The 25,631-nt window shown below is 41.5% G+C and overlaps 2 protein-coding genes across 4 annotated transcripts; both read right to left on the bottom strand.

The window, feature by feature from the left end:
* Positions 1-10,757: 10,757 nt before the first annotated feature.
* Positions 10,758-13,076, bottom strand: LOC133740924 (uncharacterized). 3 transcript variants are annotated; one of them, XM_062168857.1, is made up of 4 exons: positions 12,629-13,076; positions 12,349-12,447; positions 11,882-12,127; positions 10,758-11,343 (listed from the first exon to the last, which is right to left on the bottom strand). In XM_062168857.1, the coding sequence occupies exons 3-4, from the start codon at positions 12,098-12,100 to the stop codon at positions 11,080-11,082; spliced, it is 483 nt and encodes a 160-aa protein (XP_062024841.1). In that variant the 5' UTR covers positions 12,101-12,127; positions 12,349-12,447; positions 12,629-13,076; the 3' UTR covers positions 10,758-11,079. The 3 variants fall into 3 exon arrangements, with proteins under 3 accessions (XP_062024841.1, XP_062024840.1, XP_062024839.1); XM_062168856.1 differs by having other exon boundaries at positions 11,882-12,447; XM_062168855.1 differs by having other exon boundaries at positions 11,882-13,076.
* An 8,802-nt stretch (positions 13,077-21,878) lies between these two features.
* On the bottom strand, positions 21,879-24,689 carry LOC133738230 (ferredoxin--nitrite reductase, chloroplastic). Its single transcript, XM_062165694.1, has 4 exons — positions 24,162-24,689; positions 23,670-24,024; positions 23,092-23,380; positions 21,879-22,902 (listed from the first exon to the last, which is right to left on the bottom strand). Exons 1-4 carry the CDS (start codon positions 24,523-24,525, stop codon positions 22,162-22,164), a joined length of 1,749 nt encoding a protein of 582 aa, XP_062021678.1. The 5' UTR covers positions 24,526-24,689; the 3' UTR covers positions 21,879-22,161.
* Between the last annotated feature and the right edge of the window lie 942 nt (positions 24,690-25,631).

Below are 25,631 nucleotides of genomic sequence, written 5' to 3'. Positions count from 1 at the left end.
ATGTTTGGACCCAAAATGAGCATTTTGGCCTGACAAGGCACGTCTTGGAGAAATTGAGCCAATGTCAGTGGCTCAAGCTATATATTGTCGACAAGTTCGAAATATATATTTAGAGGCTAAATAAAGCCTACTATGGAAGCATGGAAGCATGGAAGCATGAAAGCATGACAAGTCAACTTTAGCACATTTTCCTACTTCGGCTAGGAGAAACCGAGCTAAACAAGGAAGGAGGGGCGGCAGACTAACCAAACGAAATTAAAATGAGCTGAAACTTTCCAGATTAAATCTAGAAAGCCCAAGGATCATTTCTTATGAAGCGTTCCAGAGCTAGTTTTGAGTGGAAGGCCTTCAAACAATCAGTCCAATTTCCTTGTCTAGAGAGGCTTGGAAAACTGGAACTGTAAGAGGTCCAGCAGCGTTTTCGGCCCAACCACTATATAAAAAGCTCTGAAATTTTACCAGGGTGATCTACACTCATAGTGGAACATTTATTACGAAGAAGTCATGATCAAAATCTGAGTGCTTGATGGAGATAAAATTGAAGGAATAAAGGAGCAGAAAGTGCTTCCTTATCTCCAAAATTCATCATTCCTTATCTCCAATTATGCCTCCTTATCTCCTTATCTCTGAAATTCATCATGCTTTACCTCCAATTATGCTTCCTTATCTCTAAAATTCATCATTTCTTATCTCTAATTAATGCTCCACTATCATTTGTTTAATGCTAAACACCTTGGCATGGTAGCCTATAAATAGAGGTTACAATGAAACACTTAAACACAACAACACAATTCACTCTACAAACATCTCTAAGATGATCTAAGTTCTCTCTGGAGCAAACCTCTCTAAGAGCGACTCCTCTCCTTCTCTTTCTCTTACCGGTGATCACACACCTAGTCCTAGTCTTCTCAAAAGCCGACTTTCAGTGCCACCAAACCCTCTGTCAACGTACTTCGGTCCTAGTCTCCTCGGGAGCCGATTGTAGTACCACGACCACAATGGTTACGGAACCAGCCAAGCAAGGGTAACGCCCTAGCAACCCAGCCAAGCTAAAGTCACGCTTTAGCAAGTTCTCTCTACTTCCCGGTGATTTCGCTCTGCTTAACCTACAACGTTGAGTATCGACTTGGTAACACAAGACAAAGTCCTCCAGCACAAGGCACAAAGAATCCCACGACGAGGTTGGTGCTCTCCTCGTATACAATTTCTTGAAAGAAGTCAGGTCAAGGGACACTCCCGACGAGCGCACCCGAACGGTGCTGGCACGCCCGCGCAGAAAAGAGCCTGTTGACCAGCTGCAACAAAATTAGAGCCAAACACTGTTAACACATTCGCTCCATTATTGAGCCTAAAACAAAGAAAACAAATCCTCACTACCTACCTCCCTTTGAAATAGTAACCTAGTCGCCTAGAGACCTCAATTGGTGTACAATTAGAGGAACTAAGATGCAAGTAATAAAAGACCATACTTCTAGTGTTAGGCACAGAGGATTAGAGGATTAGAGGGACCTCCCACACCCAATTGTCAAGCTTCTAGGTAATGGATGAGGATGTCAAGCCACCCTCCATATAGGCACAGCTAGCAGATGGGTCAAAGAGCCCATATTGACAAGAAAGAGTTGGATAACAAATCGAGATGTGTTTTAGAATGAGAGATTTGAGGGAGATTCAAGAGAGAAATGTGTATTTCATTATTGAGAGTAGGAGCCCTATATATATGGATTACAAAGTATATGTTCTAATGATACAAGGAAAACTAATCCGAATAGGACTAGGAATTCTAGAACCTTCTCTCCTATTACAAACATGAAACTAATCCTAGTTTGATTAGGCACACATAAGTCGATTTCCTTAAACACTCCCCCTTGTGCCGCTCAAACTTGGTGGTGACGCTTCATCCGTTGCCTCGTTAAAAACCTTGCTCGAGTGAAAAACCCTGTGGGACAAAAACAAGCTCGAGGAGGAGAAAAAGAGTACAATACGTCCTTCACTCTTCGAGATCGAACATGTAGACATCATAACTCCCCCTGATGTCAATATCTCCCCCTGATTGCTACAATCGTGGGTGTTCGGATAACTTTCTCAATCCGATGCTCTTTACATGTTTCTCGAAGGTGGATTAAGGTAACGACTTAGTGAATAAGTGCGCTACATTATCTTCTGATCGGATTTGATTCACTTCAATCTTTAGAAGTGATTGTTGTTGCTGATTATAAAAGAACTTAGGCGATATATTCTTGGTGTTGTCGCCCTTGATGAATCTTAACTTCATTTGCTTAATACAAGCTGCATTATCCTCATAAATGCATGTAGGTTCATCCGTGGTAGACTTCAAACCACAACTTCCTCGAATATGTCTAATTGCAGACCTTAGCCATATACATTCAAGCACGGCTTCATGTAGAGCAATAATCTCCGCATGATTTGAGGAAGTAGCAACAAGGGTCTATTTTGTAGACCTCCAAGATATCGCCGTGCTTCCCATGGTAAATACATAACCCGTTTGGGAGCGACCTTTGTGAGGGTCAGAGAGGTACCCTGCATCAGCAAAACCTATCAAAACATCATTGTCATTTTGATGGAGGGAAGTAGGGGGACGTCGGCCACCATAAACGGTGGCGCCGGTGGCGGCAACATGGCCGACTGCAAAGTCCTTGACGGTGGCAATATGCCTCTTGGGGTCCGATCCCAATTTTCCGTCATTCCTCTTCTCTCTGTAGGGATAAAATGGGCCCATATCAATCGTACCTCTTAGGTATCGAAAGATTGTCTTTACACCAATCCAATGACGGCGTGTTGGCGCAGAGCTATGTCAAGCTAACAAGTTCACTGCGAATGATTGTCCGGTCTTGTGCATTGAGCTAAGTACAATAGTGCGCTTATTGCACTTAAATAGGGCACTTCGGCCTCTAATAATTCTTCGTCCTCATCCTTTGGATGAAACAGATCTTTTCTGGGCTCAAGACTACGGCCAATCATGGGAGTACTCACAGGCTTCGCTTTAGCTTCATTAAAGCGCCTTAGAATTTTCCTTGTATATGCAGACTGATGGATCAAAATCTCATCACTACGGTGCTCGAGTTCTAAACCGAGACAAAACTGTGTTTTCCCAAGATCTTTCATCTCAAATTCGGATTTCAAGTATTTAGCAGTTTCCTTTCACTCATCTAGAGTTCCAATTAGGTTCATGTCATCGACATAAACTGCTACAATTGCAAATCCGGAACTTGTTCTTTTAATGAACACGCATGGGCATATTTCATTGTTAATATATCCCTTCCCAATCAAGTAGTCACTTAGACGGTTATACCACATCCGTCCGGATTGTTTTAATCCATATAGTGAGCGTTTTAATCTTATTGAAAACGCGCTCCGTGGTTTAGAGCCACTTGATTTGGGTAATTGAAGTCCATCTAGGACCTTCATATATATCTCTGAATCTAGATCCCCATAGAGATATGTTGTAACCACATCCATAAGCTACATGTCAAGTTTTTCGGAAACTACCAAACTGACAAGGTAGCGGAACATTATAACGTTCATTACGGGAGAATACGTCTCCTCGTAGTCGATTCCAGGGCGTTGTGAGAAACCTTGCGCCACGAGGCGGGTTTTATACCTAACCACCTCATTTTTCTCATTACGCTTTCTAACAAAGACCCATTTATGGCCAACAGGTTTTACATCTGGGGGTGTCTGCGTTATAGGCCCAAATACCTGTCTCTTTGCTAGTGAATCTAATTCAGCCTGGATCCATTTAGGCCAATCCGCTCTTCGTTGACATTCTTCGACAAAGCGAGGTTCAATATTATTATATTCTATAATTCCTTTTGCAACATGATATGCAAATGCATCATCAATAGCAATCGAATTTCTTTCCATCATCTCATGTACACTAGTGTAATTCATGGATATCTCCCTATTCTCTGGAATTGGTTCTAACATTGGAGCGTCCCCCAATGATGTCTCTTGGACATAACCATAATCCAGAATATTCTCATGAGATGGATTATTTACGTCGATGATTAATGGATTATTTTGTGTCAAACTCGCTTTCTTTCTTGGGCGAGAATCCATCAAACCTATGGGCCTCCCGCGCTTTCTAGCGGGAGCCGTGGGCCTAGCCACAACGTCACCAGGGGGGACGTTGGCGCCATGCTTAGGTACCCTTGAGATGGCGTCATGTCCTCTAATTTTAGGGACATCAATCCTTGCAGGCACGTTTGCAGCAGGTATGTGTGATCTCCTTTAGCGATATCAGAAAAAGCATCAGGCATCGATTTTGCTATGTTCTAAAGATCAAGAATTCTCCGCACTTCAATTTGGGACTGTACGGTTCTGGGATCAAGATGAGACAGAGTGGGGACAGACCACGACAATTCTTGTCATTCCTGTTGAACATTTATGTTCTTATCTCCCCCTAACGACTGGAAGAATGTCTCATCAAAGTGACAATCCGCAAATCTAGAGGTAAAGAGATCGCCTGTCAAGGGTTCTAAGTAGCAAACAATAGTTGGAGAGTCATATCCAACATAAACGCCTAATCATCTTTGAGGACCCATTTTGGTGCGCTATGGCGGCGAAATTGGCACATAGACTGCACACCCAAATATGCTTAAGTGTAAGACATCAGGCTCATACCCAGTCACCATCTGAGACGCAGAAAAGAGTTGAGTGACAGTAGGCCTTAGACGAATAAGCACAGTTGCATGCAATATTGCATAGCCCCAAGTAGAAATAGGGAGATTGGTGCGCATAACCAATGCTCTAGCGACCATTTGTAGTCGTTTAATGGTGGCTTCTGCGAGACCATTCTGGGTGTGAACATGAGGAACTAGATGTTCAACTTCAATCCCAATGGACATGCAATAATCATCAAAAGTCTTTAATGTAAACTCCTCAGCATTGTCTAATCTTATAGACTTAATAGGATGATCAGGGTGGTGAGCCCTTAACTTAATAATTTGGGCTAGGAGTTTAGCAAATGCAGTGTTCCTTGTGGACAATAGCATGACATGTGATCAGCGTGTCGATGCATCAACCAACACCATAAAATATCGAAATGGTCCGCAAGGTGGTTGAATAGGTCCACAAATATCACCTTGGACTCTTTGTAAGAATGGTATATTTTCTTTAGTGTCCTTTTCATAGGATGGTCTCGATCCTAATTTTGCTAAAGAGCAGGCTTTGCAGAATGAATGATGGGCTTTAGAAACAACCAATGAGGATTTTGATTGAGCCATGAAGTCACAATGGACTTTAGAAGTATAATTTGGAGTCATGGGAGCATAGGTGGCGTCAAAGCCACCCTTAGGTTGCAGGGGGATGGCAGCGCCGGCCTGTAAAGGCCGGTTTTGGGGGTGAACGGTGCCATGAGGCGCAGGGGTCCTTCGGGGTTCAAAACCCGATTTTTACTTCTTTTCGTTCTGAAAAATGGATGTCCTTATGAAGTCTTTAATATACGGATCATCATATCACGACCTGGATGTCCCAAACGGTCAAGTCAAAGCCTATATGTGTCTGAATCCCATAAATCATCTCTCATAACATGATTGGATTAAATTATTCGAATAGTGGTTGCATACAACCCACTAGAACGACACATAAGTTTCTCTAAGACTCTTTTATGTCCGTAGTCATTAGAGGTGATGCAAATGAACTCTTGTCCATTCTCACAATGTGTTTCCACATGAAAACCATTGGCTCTTATATCTTTGAAGCTCAATAGGGTTCTTCCTGCCCTAAGAGCATAAAGAGCTTTGGTGACATTTAAAATTGTGCCATTTGGCAACATAAATTGGGCTGGTCTTCTACCATGAATCAATTGAGATGATCCAGCCGTCGTAGTCACAAAAGATCGAGTAGGCGTCATCCATAGGAATAATTGCCTATTTCAAAGAATAGTATGTGTAGTTGCACTATCCACGAGGCATTCTAGCTCTCCAGGAAACATACTGAAAAATAATAAAGTTAGAAATTAAAATATGTCCAAGACATTGAATAAAATAAATCGAGACTTTATTAATAATAGCCAATGATTACATCAAAGTTTCGTGACCATAATCTAATCCAAAATAAAAATCAAACTTTAGACATATCGTAATCACTCAATCCGTTTGGTAATTCTAATTAAATATGACCAGGAAAGTATGAAGAGATGTCGGTAGAGCGAGGCTCACTTAGTACCACTAATCTCAAGTTAGTTTCCTAGACATCATACTCAATTAGGTAAGCCTAGTGAGAAAGAGTTAATCCAATAAGTCATTTTATTGATTAAGGCATAATTGCCATTACATAATTCTTGGAAAAATAAAGGACTACACTAGTCAAAATCTGCAGCATCCTTGTGCAATTCTTTGTCATATTTGAAGTCCGCTAAGGCGAGATTGACGTTAACATCATCACCATCTTCTTCTTCTTCTTCGGCAATATATGCTTCTTGCACTCTTGCTTCTCTATATGCTTTATAATGTGCAGCCAATTTGTTGCTTGCATTGCATTGTTTGAACCAATGTTCAATAGATCCACATCTATGGCATGCATCATTACGATTTCCTCCCTTGAATTGAGATGCATCTTGTGCATGAGGACGAATAGGACGTCCACGTTGGACAATGGCGCCACCCTCTATGGTCAGCGGCATGGTGTCCTCCTCTCCCACGTTGGCCTTTGTTGCCACGTGTTCCCGCTCCATTTTGGCAGTTTCCTTCTGTCACGCCCCGAATTTTGAATAAAGGAATTCAAATCCGAAACGCGAGAACAAACAATCACAAGATGACTCTTAGAAAATGTTTCATTTAAACTAAGCAAAAAACAAACTGAACTCACAATGTCAATACCGACTCGTTCTTTAGAGTCACATATTACATTACAATAGTTTACAAATTAAACTGAATATCAATTCAACGTGTAACCACTCTCACCAACTCACTACACAGCGGAAGACTACAAGTATGAGCGCCCTTCTACACCCACGTGACGGAAAGTCCACCTCAGCTTCGATAACGATCACCCGATATTCTAACCTGCACAATTAACCCTACACCATAGAATAGCGCACCGGGATTGAACAGTAGAAGGGTGCTCATACTTGTAGTCTTCCGCTGTGTAGTGAGTTGGTGAGAGTGGTTACACGTTGAATTGATATTCAGTTTAATTTGTAAACTATTGTAATGTAATATGTGACTCTAAAGAACGAGTCGGTATTGACATTGTGAGTTCAGTTTGTTTGTTGCTTAGTTTAAATGAAACATTTTCTAAGAGTCTTCTTGTGATTGTTTGTTCTCGCGTTTCGGATTTGAATTCCCTTATCAAAATTCGGGGCGTGACACCTTCCTTTGTAGGGTGGTTATATGGACCAAAACATCCATTTTGTCCCTTAATTTTAGGGTTCTGCTACTTGGGCCCTCCTTTGGGTGCATTATTATAATTCGCCTCTTGAACGCTCTTAGTTCCGATAGGCCTTGAATTATAATTCTTCACGAGGATATTATCATGTTTTTTAGCTACAGACATAACATTAATTAGCTGATGAAACCTCGTGATCCGTCCAGCATTGTACTCTCCTCTGTATTGCTTTGATACCAAAATTGCTAAGACGAGGAAGGTGGAGAGAGTTTTCTCAATTAGCTCTTCCTCTGTGACAGGTTGTCCACAAAACCCCAACATGGTTTTGAGGCGTAGAGCTTCTGAATTATATTCAGCTACGGACTTGAAATCGGCGGATTGTAGATTGCTCCATTGAACTTTCAAGTTAGGGAGGAGGGAGTCCTTGACATTGCCAAATCGCTCTTCTAGCGCACCCATAATTCTCTAGCATCTTTGATTGCCATGTACTCCAATCGGAGTGATTTATCCATGTGGCGTCTCATCAAGATGAGAGCGGTGGCATTATTTGTAGCTATACGCTCAAATATAAGCGCAGGATTTGGTGCCTAAATTACGGGTAGGATCCCTTTTGAAGTGAGATGGTTCTCAACATCCGTGACCCAACTATGATATTCCGAGCCAGTTGAGTCAAGTATAGGAAACTCAAGCTTCGGCTTCGACATCCTGAAAACAAGAAGAAGAAGAATATTAGTTTCGGAGTTAAAACTTCCACGACAACTAATAAATAATAAGATTTCGGAGCTATGCTACCAAGAAATCGATTTCCAAGAATAATTGGATTAGACCGAAACAATGATGTTTATATGGCCATAAATCGATGCTTACGGACGCTCTTAGTTCGAAGTCTTATGAACGCTCTTAGTTCATTAATAGCGTGAATCCCCACGATTCCGCTTTTCAAGAATCGAACCTACGTTATAAGAAAGGTGGGATGTAGAAGAAGGGAGGTTGCAAGTCCCCGAGAAAAAGAAGAGGAAAGTAAATTGCGGAAAGCAGTAACCCTAATTTAAATACTTACTTGTTTGAATCGGGGCTTGAAAACGTGAGAGGATTGTAGACGTGCTATCGATCCTGGATCGGGATTGCAGATGCTGCTTCAATCCTAGGTCGAGATTGCAGGTGTTGTTCGATCCTAAGCTAGGATTGCAACCGGTTTGCAATCCTTGTCGTTATGATGGCTCGGTGGCTTTGCTGGCTGGAACGCGGGGCTGCAGAGGCAGCAGGCTTGCGGCAGAGCTGCAGGGGCAGCAGAGTAGTGATGCAAGGCTGCAGGCGCACGGGCGCGCAGGCAGGCAGCAGCGGGCGCGTAGCGCGGGGCGCGAGCAGGGCAGGTTGCGGTGGTGGTTTGGCTAGCTCGGGCTAGGGGCAGCGAGGCTAATTGGTGAAGAAGGTTTTTGGTTTTGAGTTTTTGATTCTTATTTCAGGGTTAGGGCTCGTGCTGATAACATGTTTTAGAATGAGAGAAATGAGCTCTTACGACCTACAAACGGAATCATGAAAACAAGAGTTTTCATGTATACCGTCAACTCATGCAGTAATGCAGGGAACATGGAGACCAAGGAGAACACCGAGCAAGGGGTTCAGTTCAATGCACAAACCAAGTATTGATGCATTGTAGAAGTAATAAGAGCGTAAACCGAACGGGCTTAACGAAGTTGGAAACGAGTGCACACACATGTAACCCACAGAGCTTATAGGAGTACGATTATAATGTAGTTATCTATAGTTCTATACATATATCACCCAACCTTTTTTTTTTTTTTTTTTTTTTATACATGGAAAGCAAACCCAATGTGTCAATAGTATTTAGTTGCCTGTGAAAAACACCACTAGTATACACGCGATCACAATGCCCCATTGGGAAGTGAACCAAGGTCACAGAACTGTCTAACAAGTTACCCAAGCGATGCTTCAATAAAGATGGAGGAGAAAAGTCAATACCTAGGATTCTCAGTGCTCGAACAGAAGTCATCAGGACAAGATTAAATGAAAATAGAAAAAGAATGATATCAATTTTTGTTGAGCTTCTTGAGCTCGTCGTGATTCTTGGTGAGCATTGAGTCCAAAATACTTTGGTCCATCTCCAGGACAGATTCTGAAACCAGGTTTTCGTACAATGGTGCCATGTCTACCCGTGTTCTTATTATGGGAGAGAGAAGATCTTGTTAGCCAACTGAAATGAGGTTGTTAAGTGTCTTCTTGTCCTTCCAATGCGAATTGGTAAGAGTGACCCACAGAGTTGGGCAGTCTCCTAGTTAAGCTTTCTCTGTGCTTTGCTTCAGGGAAGAGGCACCTGCAATCTACATATATGACTTGAGCTTCGCTGACCCGACATCCGAGCTTGGTCTTGTTAGACCCTTATAAACCAGAGAAAATCTAACGTAAAAGACTACAAGTAGACCGAAAGTCGAGTGGTGAAAGCTTACATTTCCTGACTTCCATTTCATGCTAAAGTACCGGTTACTGTGTTCAACATCGGTGACAAGCTAAATGGCGAAAGTGCTTACCCTCCGAAACGAGATATACAATGAACAAGAGACAAAGATTCAAGTGGATGAACGTTTTAGCAAAACAGTGATCAACAAGTCTTGAGAGAATGAGAGGCTTCGGGGAAAACCATGAGGTGTCGAGAGAATAATGAAAGCCACATATAATTTACGTCGATCATATTTGCATTTAATAGAAAATTAGTTGTGTAAGTTAACAACTTATCATTTGCATCAACAAAGCAATAAGATCACTGACAATTGCAGAGGTGGATTCTATATAATGTGCAACTTCCACAGGTCGAGGTAAAAGCAATCTCCTGGACAATCATCTACTCTTTCCATCCACCATATAATAGAGCTTGAAGATAAATTGCACCATGATCTTAGTCAGCGATGCATTTGATTCTTAATTTTCAACAACACAACTACAGTAATGAACTACTAGCCAGTTGATTTGAGACAGTTCTCTGAGGCAGAAAATGATTCCACGACAAAATATAATGAAAGGTCTTTTATGTTTAAAAAATTCATCTTTGAAACAGACGTGAGGATGCCTCAAAATCCTTTTGAAACTCATGAAACTGAAAAGGATGCTGATGATATGTATCAACTTGCGGAAAATGCACCATTCTGACAGGAATTCAAAAAGACTGAGATTCAAAGCATGAAATTTCGATTTGCTGAGCTTTCCAATCGATGAAGTACAAGAGTTAAACACTGGAACTTGAACTTTCAACCGCCCTGGGAAGTAAACAAAACATGAGCTTAATGGCAAATACAAAATGGAAAGGCATCCCAGAGTTAATCTCAAAAAGTTTTAAGACATGCAGAGGAGGGACTCTCACTGAAGCAGTACATTTCATTGTCAACAGTCAAGACTCAAGACTAAGGTGGCAGTTAATTAATTAACTTCGGGCATGTGAATGCTGGAGTATAAAAACTTGTTTATTACACTGAATAAGATAACAGAAGTATGTAAGAGCACTGCAACAATCTTAATTTAATTTAATCTTTTTTTTTTTTTTTTTTTTTAAAGGAACTAGAGCAATCTTCATGAGCACAGAGTATAGCGTCAAGTGATCACTTTCCGTAAATAACTCTACTGATAGAATATCCATATCTACCTTTGTCCAAGTTTCTGAATGAGGAAATCACCACTCTCTCACAGTCCCCTTATCCCCAAAAACATTTGCTATACTATCTAGTCTTCGTTGTGGTCATCATCATCATCATCATCGTCATCATCATCATACTCATCATCATCGTCATCATCATCATACTCAGTATCATCATCATTATTATGTAGAAATGGTAGAATCTCAGCAGATGGTGCCATCCAAATCAACGAAGGTCTCAAACAATATTCTCTGCCATCCAATGGAGCATAAAAGTATAGCTGCAGCTGCTTAATACTAGGTAATGGGGGGTACCATTCCATTCTCCGATGTTCTGGTATTATGACACCCTACAAGCCATTGACAACAAACTATTAAAGATGGAAATCACAAGAAATATGTAATTGCACATTGCACTCTTCAATTATAACTTCGTCTTAAGAGAATCCAATTTATAAATGCTCACATTAACCAACAAAAAGCAACATTTTAACTGATCTGAGTCCTATGGCAGCATACATGTTCTGTCTTGGGTCAGATATGGTAATTTGAAGGTTCTGGGATCCTCCCAAGCTTTCGCAGAATTTCAAACACCAACAGAATCAAATCAGAACATCTTTTCAAAATCAAATTCCTTCCTATGCTCCGGTTTCTTTACTAACTTAACCGGCTAAGGCTAAGCTAACCAACCAAAAATGCTTCCACTTTGAGTAAGCTAGTCTAGATTCATAAAGTTTCGAAGGATAAGGAATTCAAGCAATTGGGTAAAAATTAAAAGTTACTCTTGTGTAATCTAACTTTTGGAACAACTATGTGCAGTGTTAGAAGTAAGAGACTACGAACTATAAGCAGCAACAAAAGAATTGAAAAAGAGATTACATATATTACCTCAGCATCCTCAATATGTAGCTTCACTTTCTTGGAGCAATTGAAACTTTCAAGAAAATCTCTCATAGCAGAATAAAATTCAATGTGCCAGGAAGCCTCCCAAACTCTGATTGTAGCTTTTAATAACTTTGATGGAGCATCCACAAAATGGACCTTGGTCTTCAGATATCCACTAAATTCAAACGACTCTAGATTTGGAGTGTGAAACGAGTTCTCCATAGTTTCTAGGCATGTATGCAGTAGAAGCTGTTTCAACACCAAACAAGAGATGTCCACATGTTTCAAGTTATTACAGTCCCACAAGTACATAGTGTTATGGTTAGGACAGGTACAATCCGAATAGAATGTAAAAGACTCGAGATTCTTGGCGGAAACTGACAAATTCATACAATGGCAATGCATAATTTCCAAGGATTTGAGACTGTAACTTGAAATTTCAAGCTCCATGGTAGAGTAGCCAAGCTTACATTTCTTAATTGACAATTGCTCCATGCTAGGACACCCCGAAATTAAGCTGGGGACAGCGCAAATGGCCCAGTCCTCCTCATCGTCGAAAAATTCTACCTCTGTAAGGGACATAGTTTTCAATAAGGGTAGGCAAACTGGACCGTTAAGCCCAGAACTTGCATAAACTCTCACATTCTCCAAATTCAAACTGGTTAAAGATTTCAAAGTTAAAACGGCATGAGCTATCAGGTAGTCACTATTCTCATCCAAATTTTGAAAAGATCTAACTCTTCAACACACCTATCAATTGCAAAATCAATCCACTCTGTTACCAACACGTAGGCGTATCGAAGGTTGGCTCGAATCCTCAACTTGTCCAAGCGCCTCTGATCCCCGCATCGTCTGAGAGAATGGTGCAAGAAGCTAAGGAAACGTCCAGGTTCGATATAGAGTTCGCAATTGATCGGATCGGCCTCGTCGAGATCGATTACAGGGAACGAAGGCCACAGGGCTGCCCATTGCTTCGAGACGGTGTTCGCCTGGGCCGCTAGATTGATCGGAAGGAAGGACAGGATTTTTTCGATGACGTTGTCAGGTAAGTAAGGAATTGCGGTGGCGTTGCTGGTTGCGGCGGTTTGGCGGTTCCGATCATTCTCTGTGCTCATTAGGGTTTTGATCCGTCTGCTCATATTTTTTTGAGTGTTTTCGGAGGAGGTGGTGAAATGCCGACCGTATTGGCAGAGGTCGGATTTGATGACGTTTTAATCAACAGTTTGGAAGACCAATTTTTTAATTATATTACGGCAAATCAACTTATTACATGTTTATGTATGCATAAATAGATTACTTAAATTTAAAAAAAAAAAAAAGTAGATTACTTAAGCAAATTTTCTTCCAAATTGCTAATCGTTAAAATATTGAATTGGGTAATTCTAATTAGACCTCCCAATTTACTATTTAGACCTCCTCTAATTTTTGTAAAATTTTAAATCTGTTTTAGGGAATTAGAAATTGAGAGAAAATCGCTGTGTATTCTCATTGATAATAGGAGCCTCTTTATATAGAGGATTACAATGCATAGAGTCTGAATCATACAAGGAAAGATAATCTCTAGATTCTTCTAATTAAACCATATTACCACTAGGTCAAGTAACCTAGAGTTTGAGCCAAATACAAATTAGGGTTTTACTTGAACACTCCCCTTTGTGTTGCCCAAACGCGGTGCTTCTCTCGTTGCCTCGCTAAAAACCTTGCCGAGTAACAAAAACCTAGTGGGACAAAAATAACCTCGATCGAAAGGGAAAAAGAGCACAACACACCATTTACGCTTCGAGACGAACATGTAGACATCTCCCCCTAATGTCTGCGTCTCCCCCTGATGACTACGATCATGGGAGTTCATATAATTTCCGCAAGCCAATTCTTGCCACATATTTCTCGAACGTGGATTTAGGCAATGACTTAGTAAACAAGTCTGTCACATTGTCCTCAGATCGAATCTGGTTCACTTTGATCTTGAGGAGCTTCTGTTGTTGCTGATTGTCCTTGGTGTTGTCGCTTTTGATGTAGCCTTGCTTCATTTGTGTAGGCTCATCTATGGTAAACTTCAAACCACAACTTTTCGAACATGCGTAATTTATGGATCCAATCCATATACATTCACGAACCACTTCGTGAAGGGCAATGATCTTTGCATTGTTCGAAGATATAGCGACTAGGGTCTGTTCTGTAGACCTCCAAGATATCATAGTCTTTACCCATGGTGAACACATAACCAGTTTGGGAAGACTTTTGTGTGGGTTAGAGAGATACCCAACATCAGCAAAACCTTCCAAAACACATGTTGTTTTGGGATGGGGATAATGGACGCAGGCCAGAGTGGCGGCGTTCCTGGTGTATGATGGGTCCGAATCCATCGTCTCTCTGTAAGGATAAAGCATGGCCATATCAGTCGTACATCTAGTATCGAAAGATATCTTTTACACCAATCCAATGGCGTCGCGTTAGCGCAGAGCTATACCTTAGCTAACAAGTTCATGGCAAATGAGATGTCCAGTCTTGTGCATTGAGCTAAGTACAATAATGCGCATATTGTACTCAAGTAAGGCACTCTTGCCTCTAGCACATCTTCGTCATCATCCTTTGAACGAAGAAAATCCTTTTCAGGATCAAGACTACGGACGATCATGGGGGTGCTTGAAGGCTTGATTTTGTCAAAATACCTAAGCATCTATCAACAGGATGCTCAAGTTCCAAACCGAGACATAATTGTGTTCTCCCAAAATTCTTCATCTCAAACTCAGATTTCAAGTGTTCAGCGGTTTCCCTTAACTCTTTAAGGGCTTCTAATGAAGATCATGTCCAACATGAACCGCGATAGAATCTGAAACTTGTTATGGAAATGCGCGGGCATATCCCTTCCCAATCAAGTAGTCACTTTAGTGAGCGTTTCAATCTTATTGCAAACGCGCTCCGTGGTCTAGAGCCAATTGACTTGGGTAAATGAAGTTCACCATGAACCTTCATGTATATTCCGTATCTAGATCCACATAGAGATACGTAGTGACCACATTCGTAAGCTGCATGATCAGTTATTTGGAAACTACCAAACTGACAGGGTAGTGGAGTGCAATGACATCCATTACGAGAGAATATATCTCATCGTAGTCATTCCAGGGCGTTTTGTGAGAAGCCTTGCACCATAAGGCGAGATTACCATCTCTTTTTTCTCATCACGCTTTCTAACGAAGACCTATTAGTCAATAGGTTTTATGTTAGGAGGTGTTGGCATCACTAGCTCAAAAACCTTCCTCTTCGTTAGAGAATCCAACTTAACCTGGATCGCATCTTTCCATTTAGGCCAAATCTCTCTACGTTGGCATTCATCAACGGAGCGTGGTTCGATATCATCTGACTCAACAAACTCATGCGCAACGAAATCATTAATTATGATGGAGTTTCTATCCCACGTCTCATGTACACTAGTGTAATTTTCAAAGAGCTCTATATTCTCAAGAATAGGTTCTGACGTTGAGGTAGGTTCTGACGTTGAGGCGTCCCCCAACGATAACCATAACCCGGAAGATTCTCATGAGACGGATTTTGAGTGTCGATGATCCAAGGATTAGGTTGTGCCAAAGCATCCTTCGAACCCATGGGCCTCCCACGCATCCTAGCTGGGGCCATGGCCTGTAATGCCAGAGTGCCACTCTCTTTGGCATTGATGCCATACCTACCTCCGTGTAGGGTGGCGCTACGTCCTCGTGTAGGGACGTACTTCATTGAAGGCATATTTGCAGCAGATGTGTGATCTCGTCACTTTAGTAGGATCGAGATGAGACATAGTGGGGACAGGCCACGATAATCCTTGTCGTTCCTGCTGAACATCTGTGTTCTTATCTCCCCCTAACGACGGGAAGACTGTCTCATCAAAGTGACATCCGCAAATCTAGCGGTAAGGAGATCGCCATGCAAGGGCATTAAGTGGTGGACGATTGTTGGAGTCTCAAATCCAACTGAGTTGCCCATTCGTCTGTAAGGACGCATTATAGAGCGCTGTGGCGGCGCAATTGGCACAAAAATGGCACACTCAAATATGCGTAAGTACGATTCTTGTACCCAGTCACTAGCTGTAACACAGAGGTAGATTGAGTGGCAGTGGGTCGTAGACGAATTAGCATAGCTGCATGCGATATTGCATCACCCTAAGCGGATATAAGGAAATTTGTGCTCATTACCAATGTCCGGACTACCATCGTAGTCGTTTCCGCGAGACCATTTGGGTGTGTTCATGAGAATATGATGTCCAACATCAGTCCCATTGCAATATCCATCGAAAGTCTTCGATGTAAACTCTCTAGCATCGTCAAGTCCAATTGACGAAATAGGATGATCCGGAGAGTGAGCCCGTTGTTGTATGATATGTGCTAGGAGTGTAGCATAAGCAGCATTACAAGTGGACAATGGCACAACACGTGACCAGCGTGTTTGCGTGTCAACCAACATCATGAGATATTTAAACGTCTGCAAGTTGGTTGAACTAGTCCACAAAATCCCCACGGATTCTATGTAAGAACAGAACGAGTATTTTTATATCCTTTGCATAGGACAGTCTCAGTCCTAATTTCCCTAAGGAACGAGCTTTGTAAAATGAGCGAGAGGCTTTAGAAGTAACCAATGAGGATTTAAGTTGGGCCTGAGCGTCTGAAAGGCTATTTTGAAGCAAGTTGGTGATTACAGCATCACCAGGGGTGCCATCACCATGATGGACGCCATCCATGGCGTCATGCATAGGGACTACGCCAGCCCTAGGCTGGTGCTGGACGAAGGCGGTGCCCTAGGCAGCAGCGTGGGTCACACTTAGTTCATGAATCAACTTTTGATTCATGCTTCATTTCGCTCGAGAGAAAAGATGTCCATGTGAAGTCTTTAGTAGACGGATCATCATATCATGACCAGGATGACCTATCCTGTCGTGACAAAGCCAATATGTGTCTAAATCCAAGAGATCTTCTCTCATAACTTTATTGGATTTAATAGCTCGAATAGTGACATAGAGTCTACTAGAGAGACACATAAACTTCTCTAAGATGTGCCTTTGTTCGCAATCATTAGAGGTATTGCAAAGGAACTCATTGCCGTTCTCTACATGCGTTTTCGCATGAAATCCGTTGGCTATTCATAGGTGCGATTGGCCCTAGGAGCGTAGAGAGTTTTTGCGACAGTAATCAAGGTGCCTTTTGGCAAGGGGAACTTGGGCTATTCCATGTCCTTGAATTAATACTAATGACCCAGCCATCGTAGTCGCAAAGTAATATGCTCAGAATCAAAATTGAGTCATAATGAAAAGAACACTAAATTTTATTCATAAGCCAACAGAATACATCATTGTCTCTTAACCATTAGAAGAATCTAATCCAAATGCTCGCTAATGCAAAACAAAGGTAGTCATTTGACTTCTTTCGGTAACTCCAAAATAAATATGACCAGGTGAATAGAGAGATGTCGGTGGAGCAAAGCTCGCTTAAGTACCACTTATCTCAAAACCTTCCTAGACATCACACTCATTTTGGATGAGCCTATGTGAAGAAAAACTAAACCAATGACATTTACTACAAAGTATATGACAATTGCCTATTACATCTCTTGGAAAAATAAAGACTTAAACAGAATTGGCGATCTATTGATCCCAGCCAGATTTGTAGTCTTCAACCCTTCACTCTAGATCAACTTCTTGATCTTCTTGTTCCACATAGTGAGCTTCTCTTGCTTCACAATATGCTTTGTAGGAGGTGACAATTTCTTCACGAGCTCTACAAATGTGTGCCCAATGACTGGATACTCCACATTGAGAACATACATCTCTTTGCTCAGACTCCATTGATTGAGGCGCTTTGAAAGCGTCATTTAGATGGCTCTTAGTGTTGGTGGTGCCACCAATATGGCCAGAGGCGTTGCCTCCCTCTCTCTTTCCACGTTTACCTCTTCGGTTCCGTGTTCGCCTATTTTGGCGGTTACCTTCCCAAGTAGAGCGATTATATGGACCAGAACGTCCAGAAATATCCCTAAGATTAGGGTTTCGCTCTTGGCGCCTTCTCTTAGGGGCGCGACTATAATTGGATTCCGGAATATGCTCTATTTCCATGGATTTCGAATTATAGTTCTTCACAAAGATGTTGTCATGCTTTTTAGCGACATTCATAGCTCTAATGAGCTCATAAAACCTTGTGATCCGTCCTGCAGTAACATCGATTCAATAGTTCTTAGCAACCATCAATGCAGAGACAGGGAAGGTAGAGAGAGTTTTCTCAATCAACATCGCATGTGTGATCTCTTTACCACAAAATTCCATTAAGGATTTAATGCGAAGTGCTTCCGAGTTGTAGTCAAGAACTGACTTGAAATCACAGAAGCGTAGGCTATGCCATCTCACTTCTAGGTCAGGAAGCAGGGAGTCACGGACGTTGCCAAATCTTTCTTCGAGTGAGACCCACAGCCTTCTGGGATCTTCTTCATTCATACACTCGTACTGGAGCGAATCATCCATATGACGAGTCATTAGGATAACGGCTTTCGCCTTATTTGCCTCTAAGGCTGCTCTATTTGCTTCCAAAGCTTGAGCTTGCTCAACAGTTAACACGTCCTGGCTAGGCTCGAGAATCATATCCAGGATTCCATCGGCCTTGAGATGCTGGCGGAGATCATGAACCCACCTGTGATATCTAGAGCCAGTTGTTCCCAATGGAGCAAAGTCCAATTTGTTCATGTTACTCATCCTGAAAGAGAACAAGAAAAAGGTTTAGTTTCGGAGCGAAAAAGCTACCACGAAAACAATAAAAATTTCTGAGCGTAGACGCTTCCAAGAAATTAGGAATTTTCGAGCGTAGTCGTTTCTAAGAAATTCAATTCCAAGAGGGGTTGGATTAGATCGAAACAATGAGGTTTGTGATCGATCGTTTTATCTCAACAAACTCTAAGTTTGGAGGACTCTACAAGCTCCAAGCTTGGAGTGAGCACGAACCTCCACAGTTCGGCTTAATTTGGTCTCCCCTATAATAAAGAAAGGGGGGTAGAAGAAGAGAGTTTGCAAGTCCCTGAGAAAAGGAAGAGAAAAGAAATAAAAACTTCAAAAACGGGAACTTTTAGTAAAAAAATACCTCGAAATAGGTCGCCGGAAAATTTGACCGGAAAAAGTGGTAGGAAAAAATGCCTGGAAAGTTGGCCGGAAAACTGGCCGGCGTTGACCAGGAGCTGACGTGGCAATGGGGTCTAATGATGATGTGGCAGTGGGTCCCCCAGATGCTGATGTGGCAGTGCTGACATGGCGGATGCTGACGTGACAGTGGGGTCCCCCGGATGGTGACGTGGCGGCTGACTGTTCTTCTGATGTGGAAGATGACGTGGCGGTAGGTCAGGTGTGTCAGTGGGCCAGGTCAGGTCAGTGGGCTTCTGGGCTTTTGTTCTTTGGGCTGGGCTCCTTCTTCTTTCTTTCTAGGCCAAGCTTCTTCTCCCCTTTTTTTTTTCTTCTTTTCTTCTCTTTTCTGCCGGTTTTTTCTGCTGTAAGGTTTAGCTGCCGGTTCAATCTCTTCTATGCTGGTTTTTGGGTTGTTTCTTCCGGTTCCTGCATCTTTGATTGGATGAGCTTCTTTTGACCAAATTTTATAGAAATTGGAGGTCCGGAAGGTGGTGAACCGGTGAAATATTTGCTGCGGGTTGTATGGAGCTTCCGGTGGCCGGTTCGGTAGGTTTCCGGCCGGTTCTTGGAGTGGCGCCGCCGGTTCTGGACTCCTGGGGTCGAGGGCTTTAAGGTGTGAGGTGGAGGCAGAAAAGGCTTCAAGGTTTTGTATTCGAATTTGGGGTTTTAGCTTCTTGAATCAGGGTTTGGCTATTTGTTTCAGGGTTAGGGCTTCGTGCTGATAACGTGTTTTAGGGAATCAGAAATTGAGAGAAAATCGCTGTGTATTCTCATTGATAATAGGGGCCTCTTTATATAGAGGATTACAATGCAAGAGTCTGAATCATACAAGGAAAGATAATCTCTAGATTCTTCTAATTAAACCCTATTACTACTAGGTCAAGTAACCTAGAGTTTGGGCCAAACACAAATTAGGGTTTTACTTGAACAAAATCCTATTTTACCCCTTCTATACCACTTCTCGTCTTCTCTCTCTGAACCGCAGAACCTCCCAACCATGTCAATTTTCCCCAAATGCAAGTCAATCTTTTTTTTTATTTACTGCCAAAGAGATTCATCAGCAAGCTTCATTAATTCTTGTTCAAGCTATACATAACCAGCAATATTGAAGCTTGATCTCAAATCTAAGCACAGCAACTCAAGTAATTGGCTGGGTTGATGTTTATATGGAAGTAAAACACTCAAAGATGGTTGAGTTGAGATTGAAAGCTTGCCAACGTGAAAGGCACAAAACAAAAGAAAAACCTATACTTCATACCAAACCACCATGACGTATATTGTGGTAGTTCTTCCTTAATCCTTGTGCAAAAGTATAATTACAAAGGAGAAAAACTAAATTGGGTTATTTTTTCAATTGGGAAAGCTTAGTTCCCTCGCTTAAATGAGTAGAAGTTCTTTAATTGAGCTATATATCAACTGGGTCTCGTTGTTTATAATTGGGCAAGCTTCGTTGGTTAGTTTGCTGCAGAAAAGAGAGGTTTAGGTACTTTCATACATTGCCAACAACGGCTGCTGAAAATATGGTATGGACTTATGGGTGAAGCAAAAGTAAAGGTTCAGGAATTGTGGAGTCGACCTCAGGTATGCTTCTAATAGATGATTTCATTTCTTTTTCTTAAGAGAGGGTAAAATGGGAAATAAATTCTTACAAAAATTATGAGAGGTCTAAATAGAAAATTGGGAGGTCTAACTAGAACCATCCTATTGAATTAGATCAAATCAATGGACGAACCAAATCTATCAAACATGAACAGTTCATGTTTATAACTGATAAGCCATGATAATGAATGTATTAATGATTTTCGATTTGATTGAAAAAATTGCATAAATGATCTACACATAAATATTTAAACATCTAATGGTTGATTTACGGACATGTGATCGAAAAGTAGGTCTAACACAAAGTTATTAATTCTACTCTGTATTTCAAACATTTTATACTTGCACTTTTTGAAGAATAGATAATTTCATTAGTTATCCATGACCAGAAAACACGTAACCACTGCAAGTGGCCTAGTGGTTCTTGTCTAGTTGGGTGTGCTCCCCAACCTAGGTTCGAACCCCGAAGCTGTCAAAGTGGCGAGGCACTGTGCTGCAATGCACAGTTGGAGCATTTCACATGCGCCGAAGGGGTTTATCTTGGTCCTAGGAAGCCTTTGGGTTCCCCTTGACAAAGTCAAAAAATGACCAGAAAACACGTACATCAGATGCTGTTTTATACCAAAATCATAAATGGCACAAGCCACCAAGCAAAAGACATGTGAATCTCACTATTAAAAATATACGCTCCATTATTGAGCCTAAAATAAAGAAAACAAATCATCACTACCTACCTCCCTTTGAAACAGTAACCTAGTCGCCTACAGACCTCAATTGGTGTACAACTAGAGGAACTAAGATTCAAGTAGTAAAAAACCATACTTCTAGTGTTAGACACAGAGGATTAGAGGGACCTCCATCTCCAATTGCCAAGCTGCTAAGTAATGGATGAGGGTGTCAAGGCACCCTCCATATAGGCACAACTAGCAAATTGGTCAAAGAGCCCACAATCTCCTTGTAACAATGAAGCTCAGAGGTGGTTAAGACTTTCCCAAACCTCAATATATCTTTCATCACAGTTTTAGTGTTTGGATCACAAATTCACAACCATAACTTTTGTGAAAGATAATCAATTTTTTGGTATCTTAGAGGAAGATCTTGATGCGAGGAGAAGGGGAGTGGGCTTAGCTTTTTGTCATAGTTTACCAATAATTGAAAAGTAATACCAAACTCACATTGGGGTCACCAGACTGGCTCTCTGTTCCAGCTACTTGTTGCAAGATCAGTTGCATTTGGGAATAAGATTTGTACAGGATATAATAGAGATTGCATCTTATTAGTGATAACAAAAATAAACTGAATGCAAACATGAATTAACTATTTACCTAACCCAGCTCATTGTATACTTTGGTATACAATAACAGTAGAAACAGGGTAAGCTCACATCCTATAAAGCAGTCCACAAAATGAAACGTGTAAAAGTCAAATATCTTATGCTCAGTAGCACCTCTTTTATCCTTCTTTACCTTGCTTCAACCATGCCAAACAATGAAACACCCATGAAAATTTGCACTGAACCCTTCGTTTTATTCTCTTTGAATTACTCTTCCCCTTCTTCCCTCTCCCTTGGGACAGCCCCAAAGAGATTTACCAGGATGTCAACAACTAAGGGCACCAAGTCCTTACAAGGGACACTCTTCTTATAAATATCTCCCAAATGGGAGTCACTTCCTATTCTCCCTCCCAAGAAAACATCAACCCCTTCACAAGGCTTCCCATTCTCATCCCTTGCCATACACCCCATGAAACCTATATCCGCCACTTGCACCTGCCCGCAGGTATTGGGGCACCCTGTCCAATGCATCCTCACCGGCCGGGTCACTGCCACATGCCTCTCCACCTCCTCAGTCACCTTCAAGGCCCGTTGCTTTGTCTCAATGATGGCTTGTCCGCAAAACTGGTTACCGGTGCAAGCTACTAGTCCTTTCATGAGAATGGAAGGCTCAGGTGAAAATTTATCTTTCAGAAGCGGTTCTTGAAGCAATGCTTGAAGTTTTGTGTTCTCAACATTGGGGATTATTATGTTTTGCTCCACTGTGAGACGGAGTTCCCCAGTGCCATACTCATCGGCAATACGAGCTAGCTCATCCATGTCATCTGCTTGGATCCTGCCTACTGGAATGTGAAGACCCACAAAGCTTAGACCTTCTTGTTTCTGTGGATGGACACCTATATAGTCTCTCCTTTCCCATTGCTTTTGTACCAAGTCTTCAGAAGATGCTCTTTCCAATTCCTTAAAGGGCATTCTCTTAACGACCTCTGATCTGAATCCTTCTATGCCCTGAAGTAAGGCAACAACATTAGTACACAATAACAAAAGTTTCTATTCCATTACCATTTTGATGTACTTTTAAGTATTTCATGAGTTGAGATGTTGAAATGTTGTAGCTAATTAGTACAGTAACTTAAATGATTACACACTTTGCATAACAAGCATCTTATTATATAATCAGGCCTGTGTATTACTTACTAGTTCATCAATCAACCACATCATTCTTGTTTTTTGTCTGTTCCCTCTGAAGCCAAGGTCTCTATAAGCCTCTAGTATAGCTTTGCAAACTGGGATCATATCTTCTGTCGAGACCCATGCATCAAGAGGAACTGCCTCTGCACATCTTTTGGGACTGAAGAAGCCTCCCACGAGTAAATTGAATCCAAATTTTCCATCCTTTGTTGCAGGCATGTATGCAAGATCGTTGATGTGGGGATGCTCATAAAGATCATGAGATCCTATCACACACACATTCCACTTCCTTGGCCTGCTCAGATGAAAGATAAACTTAATAACCAAAGCAACCAACTAACATCTTTGCAGTAATTTATCAATTGCATTTGGATCCCAAATCATATTTTGCAATTGAATGTGGTTTTCGATCTTAGTGCTACATATAATAAACTAAGGGATGTGATTGCTAAATTGAAACTACATGGACTAAAGTGATATCAGATCTAAACTGGAAGCATCCTAAATAATACACTTGTATGAAATTAAAGCTCAGTTATAACCAAACAGGGTAGTGTTTCCTATGAGGGAATTAGATTACTTACAAGTTTGTTACAGTTGGATTGCCAAGTGAATTGCCAGTAATGTATTGGGATAACAAGTTCGTGTAAGGTCTTGTATCAACAATTTCAAGTGGGTCAATGCCTGCAAGAGGATTCCCAACTGGGTTTCTCACATTGTCCATCCCACTCTGCAAACTAGTCAAGCCTACTTCAGCAAGACCCTTCAAAATTTCGGGCACATCTGCCAGCACAACTCCTCGGATTTGCCAATTTTGCCTGGTTGTCACATCTGCACAACCATCCTTGCCATATTTTCGTATCACGCTCGCTAGATATTTTGTCTGTGCACTTGTTGTGACCCCATTTGGTAGCTTCAGCCTCATCATAAATCTACCATCTGATCACCATCACCAGTTCACCACCATTATTTAAGCCAATTTTTATCGAGAACATATGAGAGCAGGCAATCAAATCATAAGACATTAATCAGATTATCGGCAAAGCAAAATATATATACCATCAGATAGAACTTACAGTGATGCTTTCTTCTGTGGAAGAGACCAAGCCACTTGAGCCTGACATCAATATCATCCTTAGTATCCTTAACTTTGTCAAGCTCCTCAAAAGGCAACTTTGCAAGCTCTTCAATCCCACCTTCCATGAAAAGCTTCATAGGCTCCCTCTGAATCTTGACCTTCTCCTGAACATTAATCCCTCCTCTAAACTTCTCCTTCAACACCCAATACCCTTCTCTCTCCTCCACCCTCGGCTCCAGCCTCTCCGCAGCCACGTCCGGCGTGACAACCGGTGCCACAGCCGGGGTGGTGGCTGCGGCGAGCTGCCTCGTGGGAGCAGAGGAGGACAGAGGAGGAGTAGAGAGAAACCCAAATGATGACATAGCTGATTGAATGTTAGAAATATTGAACCCAGTGGTTGATGGTGATAAGAAGAAAGAGAGAAGAGTGTGGCCATTTTTGTAGGGGAAGATTCTGGGCGCAGCGGTGAGGGGCGAGAGGACCCTAGGAGACGGGAGAGGTTCATTTTGGCCGAGTATGGACTTTTGGGTGGTGCCAAAGGTCGCCTCTTGTTTAAGTGTTTTAATAACAGCTATTGAAATTTGAAGGTGGTGAACTACCGGTGACGGTTAATCTCAGTAATACCATCTTTGTCCCTTAGGTTGTTAGCATAAACGGACACCGTTTTTAACGTAAGCCCTGTCCAGCATGTGCCCCTGTTTTAATATTCCTGTGGTTTTCAACTTTGAAGTTTGAAGTTTGAAGTCGTAGTCTCAGCTTCGGGCCAAGAGTCGTGTGGTTTAGAACTTTGGATGTGGCGGCTGGGAAGGACAGGATATTTATTTGGTGTTTCGACATTTTGTTCGTTTCGATTTTTGAGTTTTCGACCATCCTATGATCAATAAATTATAGGGATAAAGGTTGTGCAGTTAAAGTGTTCGATGAAATGACTGAAACAAGTAGTGTGGCGGACTACTGCTATTTGTGTGCGTGAAAGTTTAGGAGATATATGAGGGGTTTAGAGTATGGAGTGTATCGATAATGTGGCGGAGGAACACTGGGGTGCAGTGGATGGTATGAGCTTGGCTCGAGAAAGGGTTTGGTGACTTGGACTAGTGGTGAATTGATACTTGATGATAAATCAGTCTTTGCTGGCTTAGTGCTATGCTTGAGAAGCATCTTATTTCTTCGAATGTGATATAGAAGCATTGAGACTATTTGGCACATTTTCCTGACACACAAAAAATGGGAATGATATCATGGGAAGAGGTTACTCCATTTTTTTTTTCTTCCCCAGTTTGCCTAGCTAGTAATCAGGGCTTTGTTTTGGGTTTGTTCTCTCACTGTGTTATGATTTATTATTATTTTTCATTTAATCAAAATTTTTTAATTGAGCAACATGATGCTGTTTCTAAAATGTAGAATATATATGAACCCATTTGTTAAATAATATAGGAGAAAAAATCCCTTGGGTAAAAACTAAAAATAA

Source organism: Rosa rugosa, chromosome 3 (assembly GCF_958449725.1).
Source record: "Rosa rugosa chromosome 3, drRosRugo1.1, whole genome shotgun sequence".
NCBI lineage: Eukaryota > Viridiplantae > Streptophyta > Magnoliopsida > Rosales > Rosaceae > Rosa > Rosa rugosa.
This window is presented reverse-complemented; position numbering and strand designations above follow the sequence as displayed.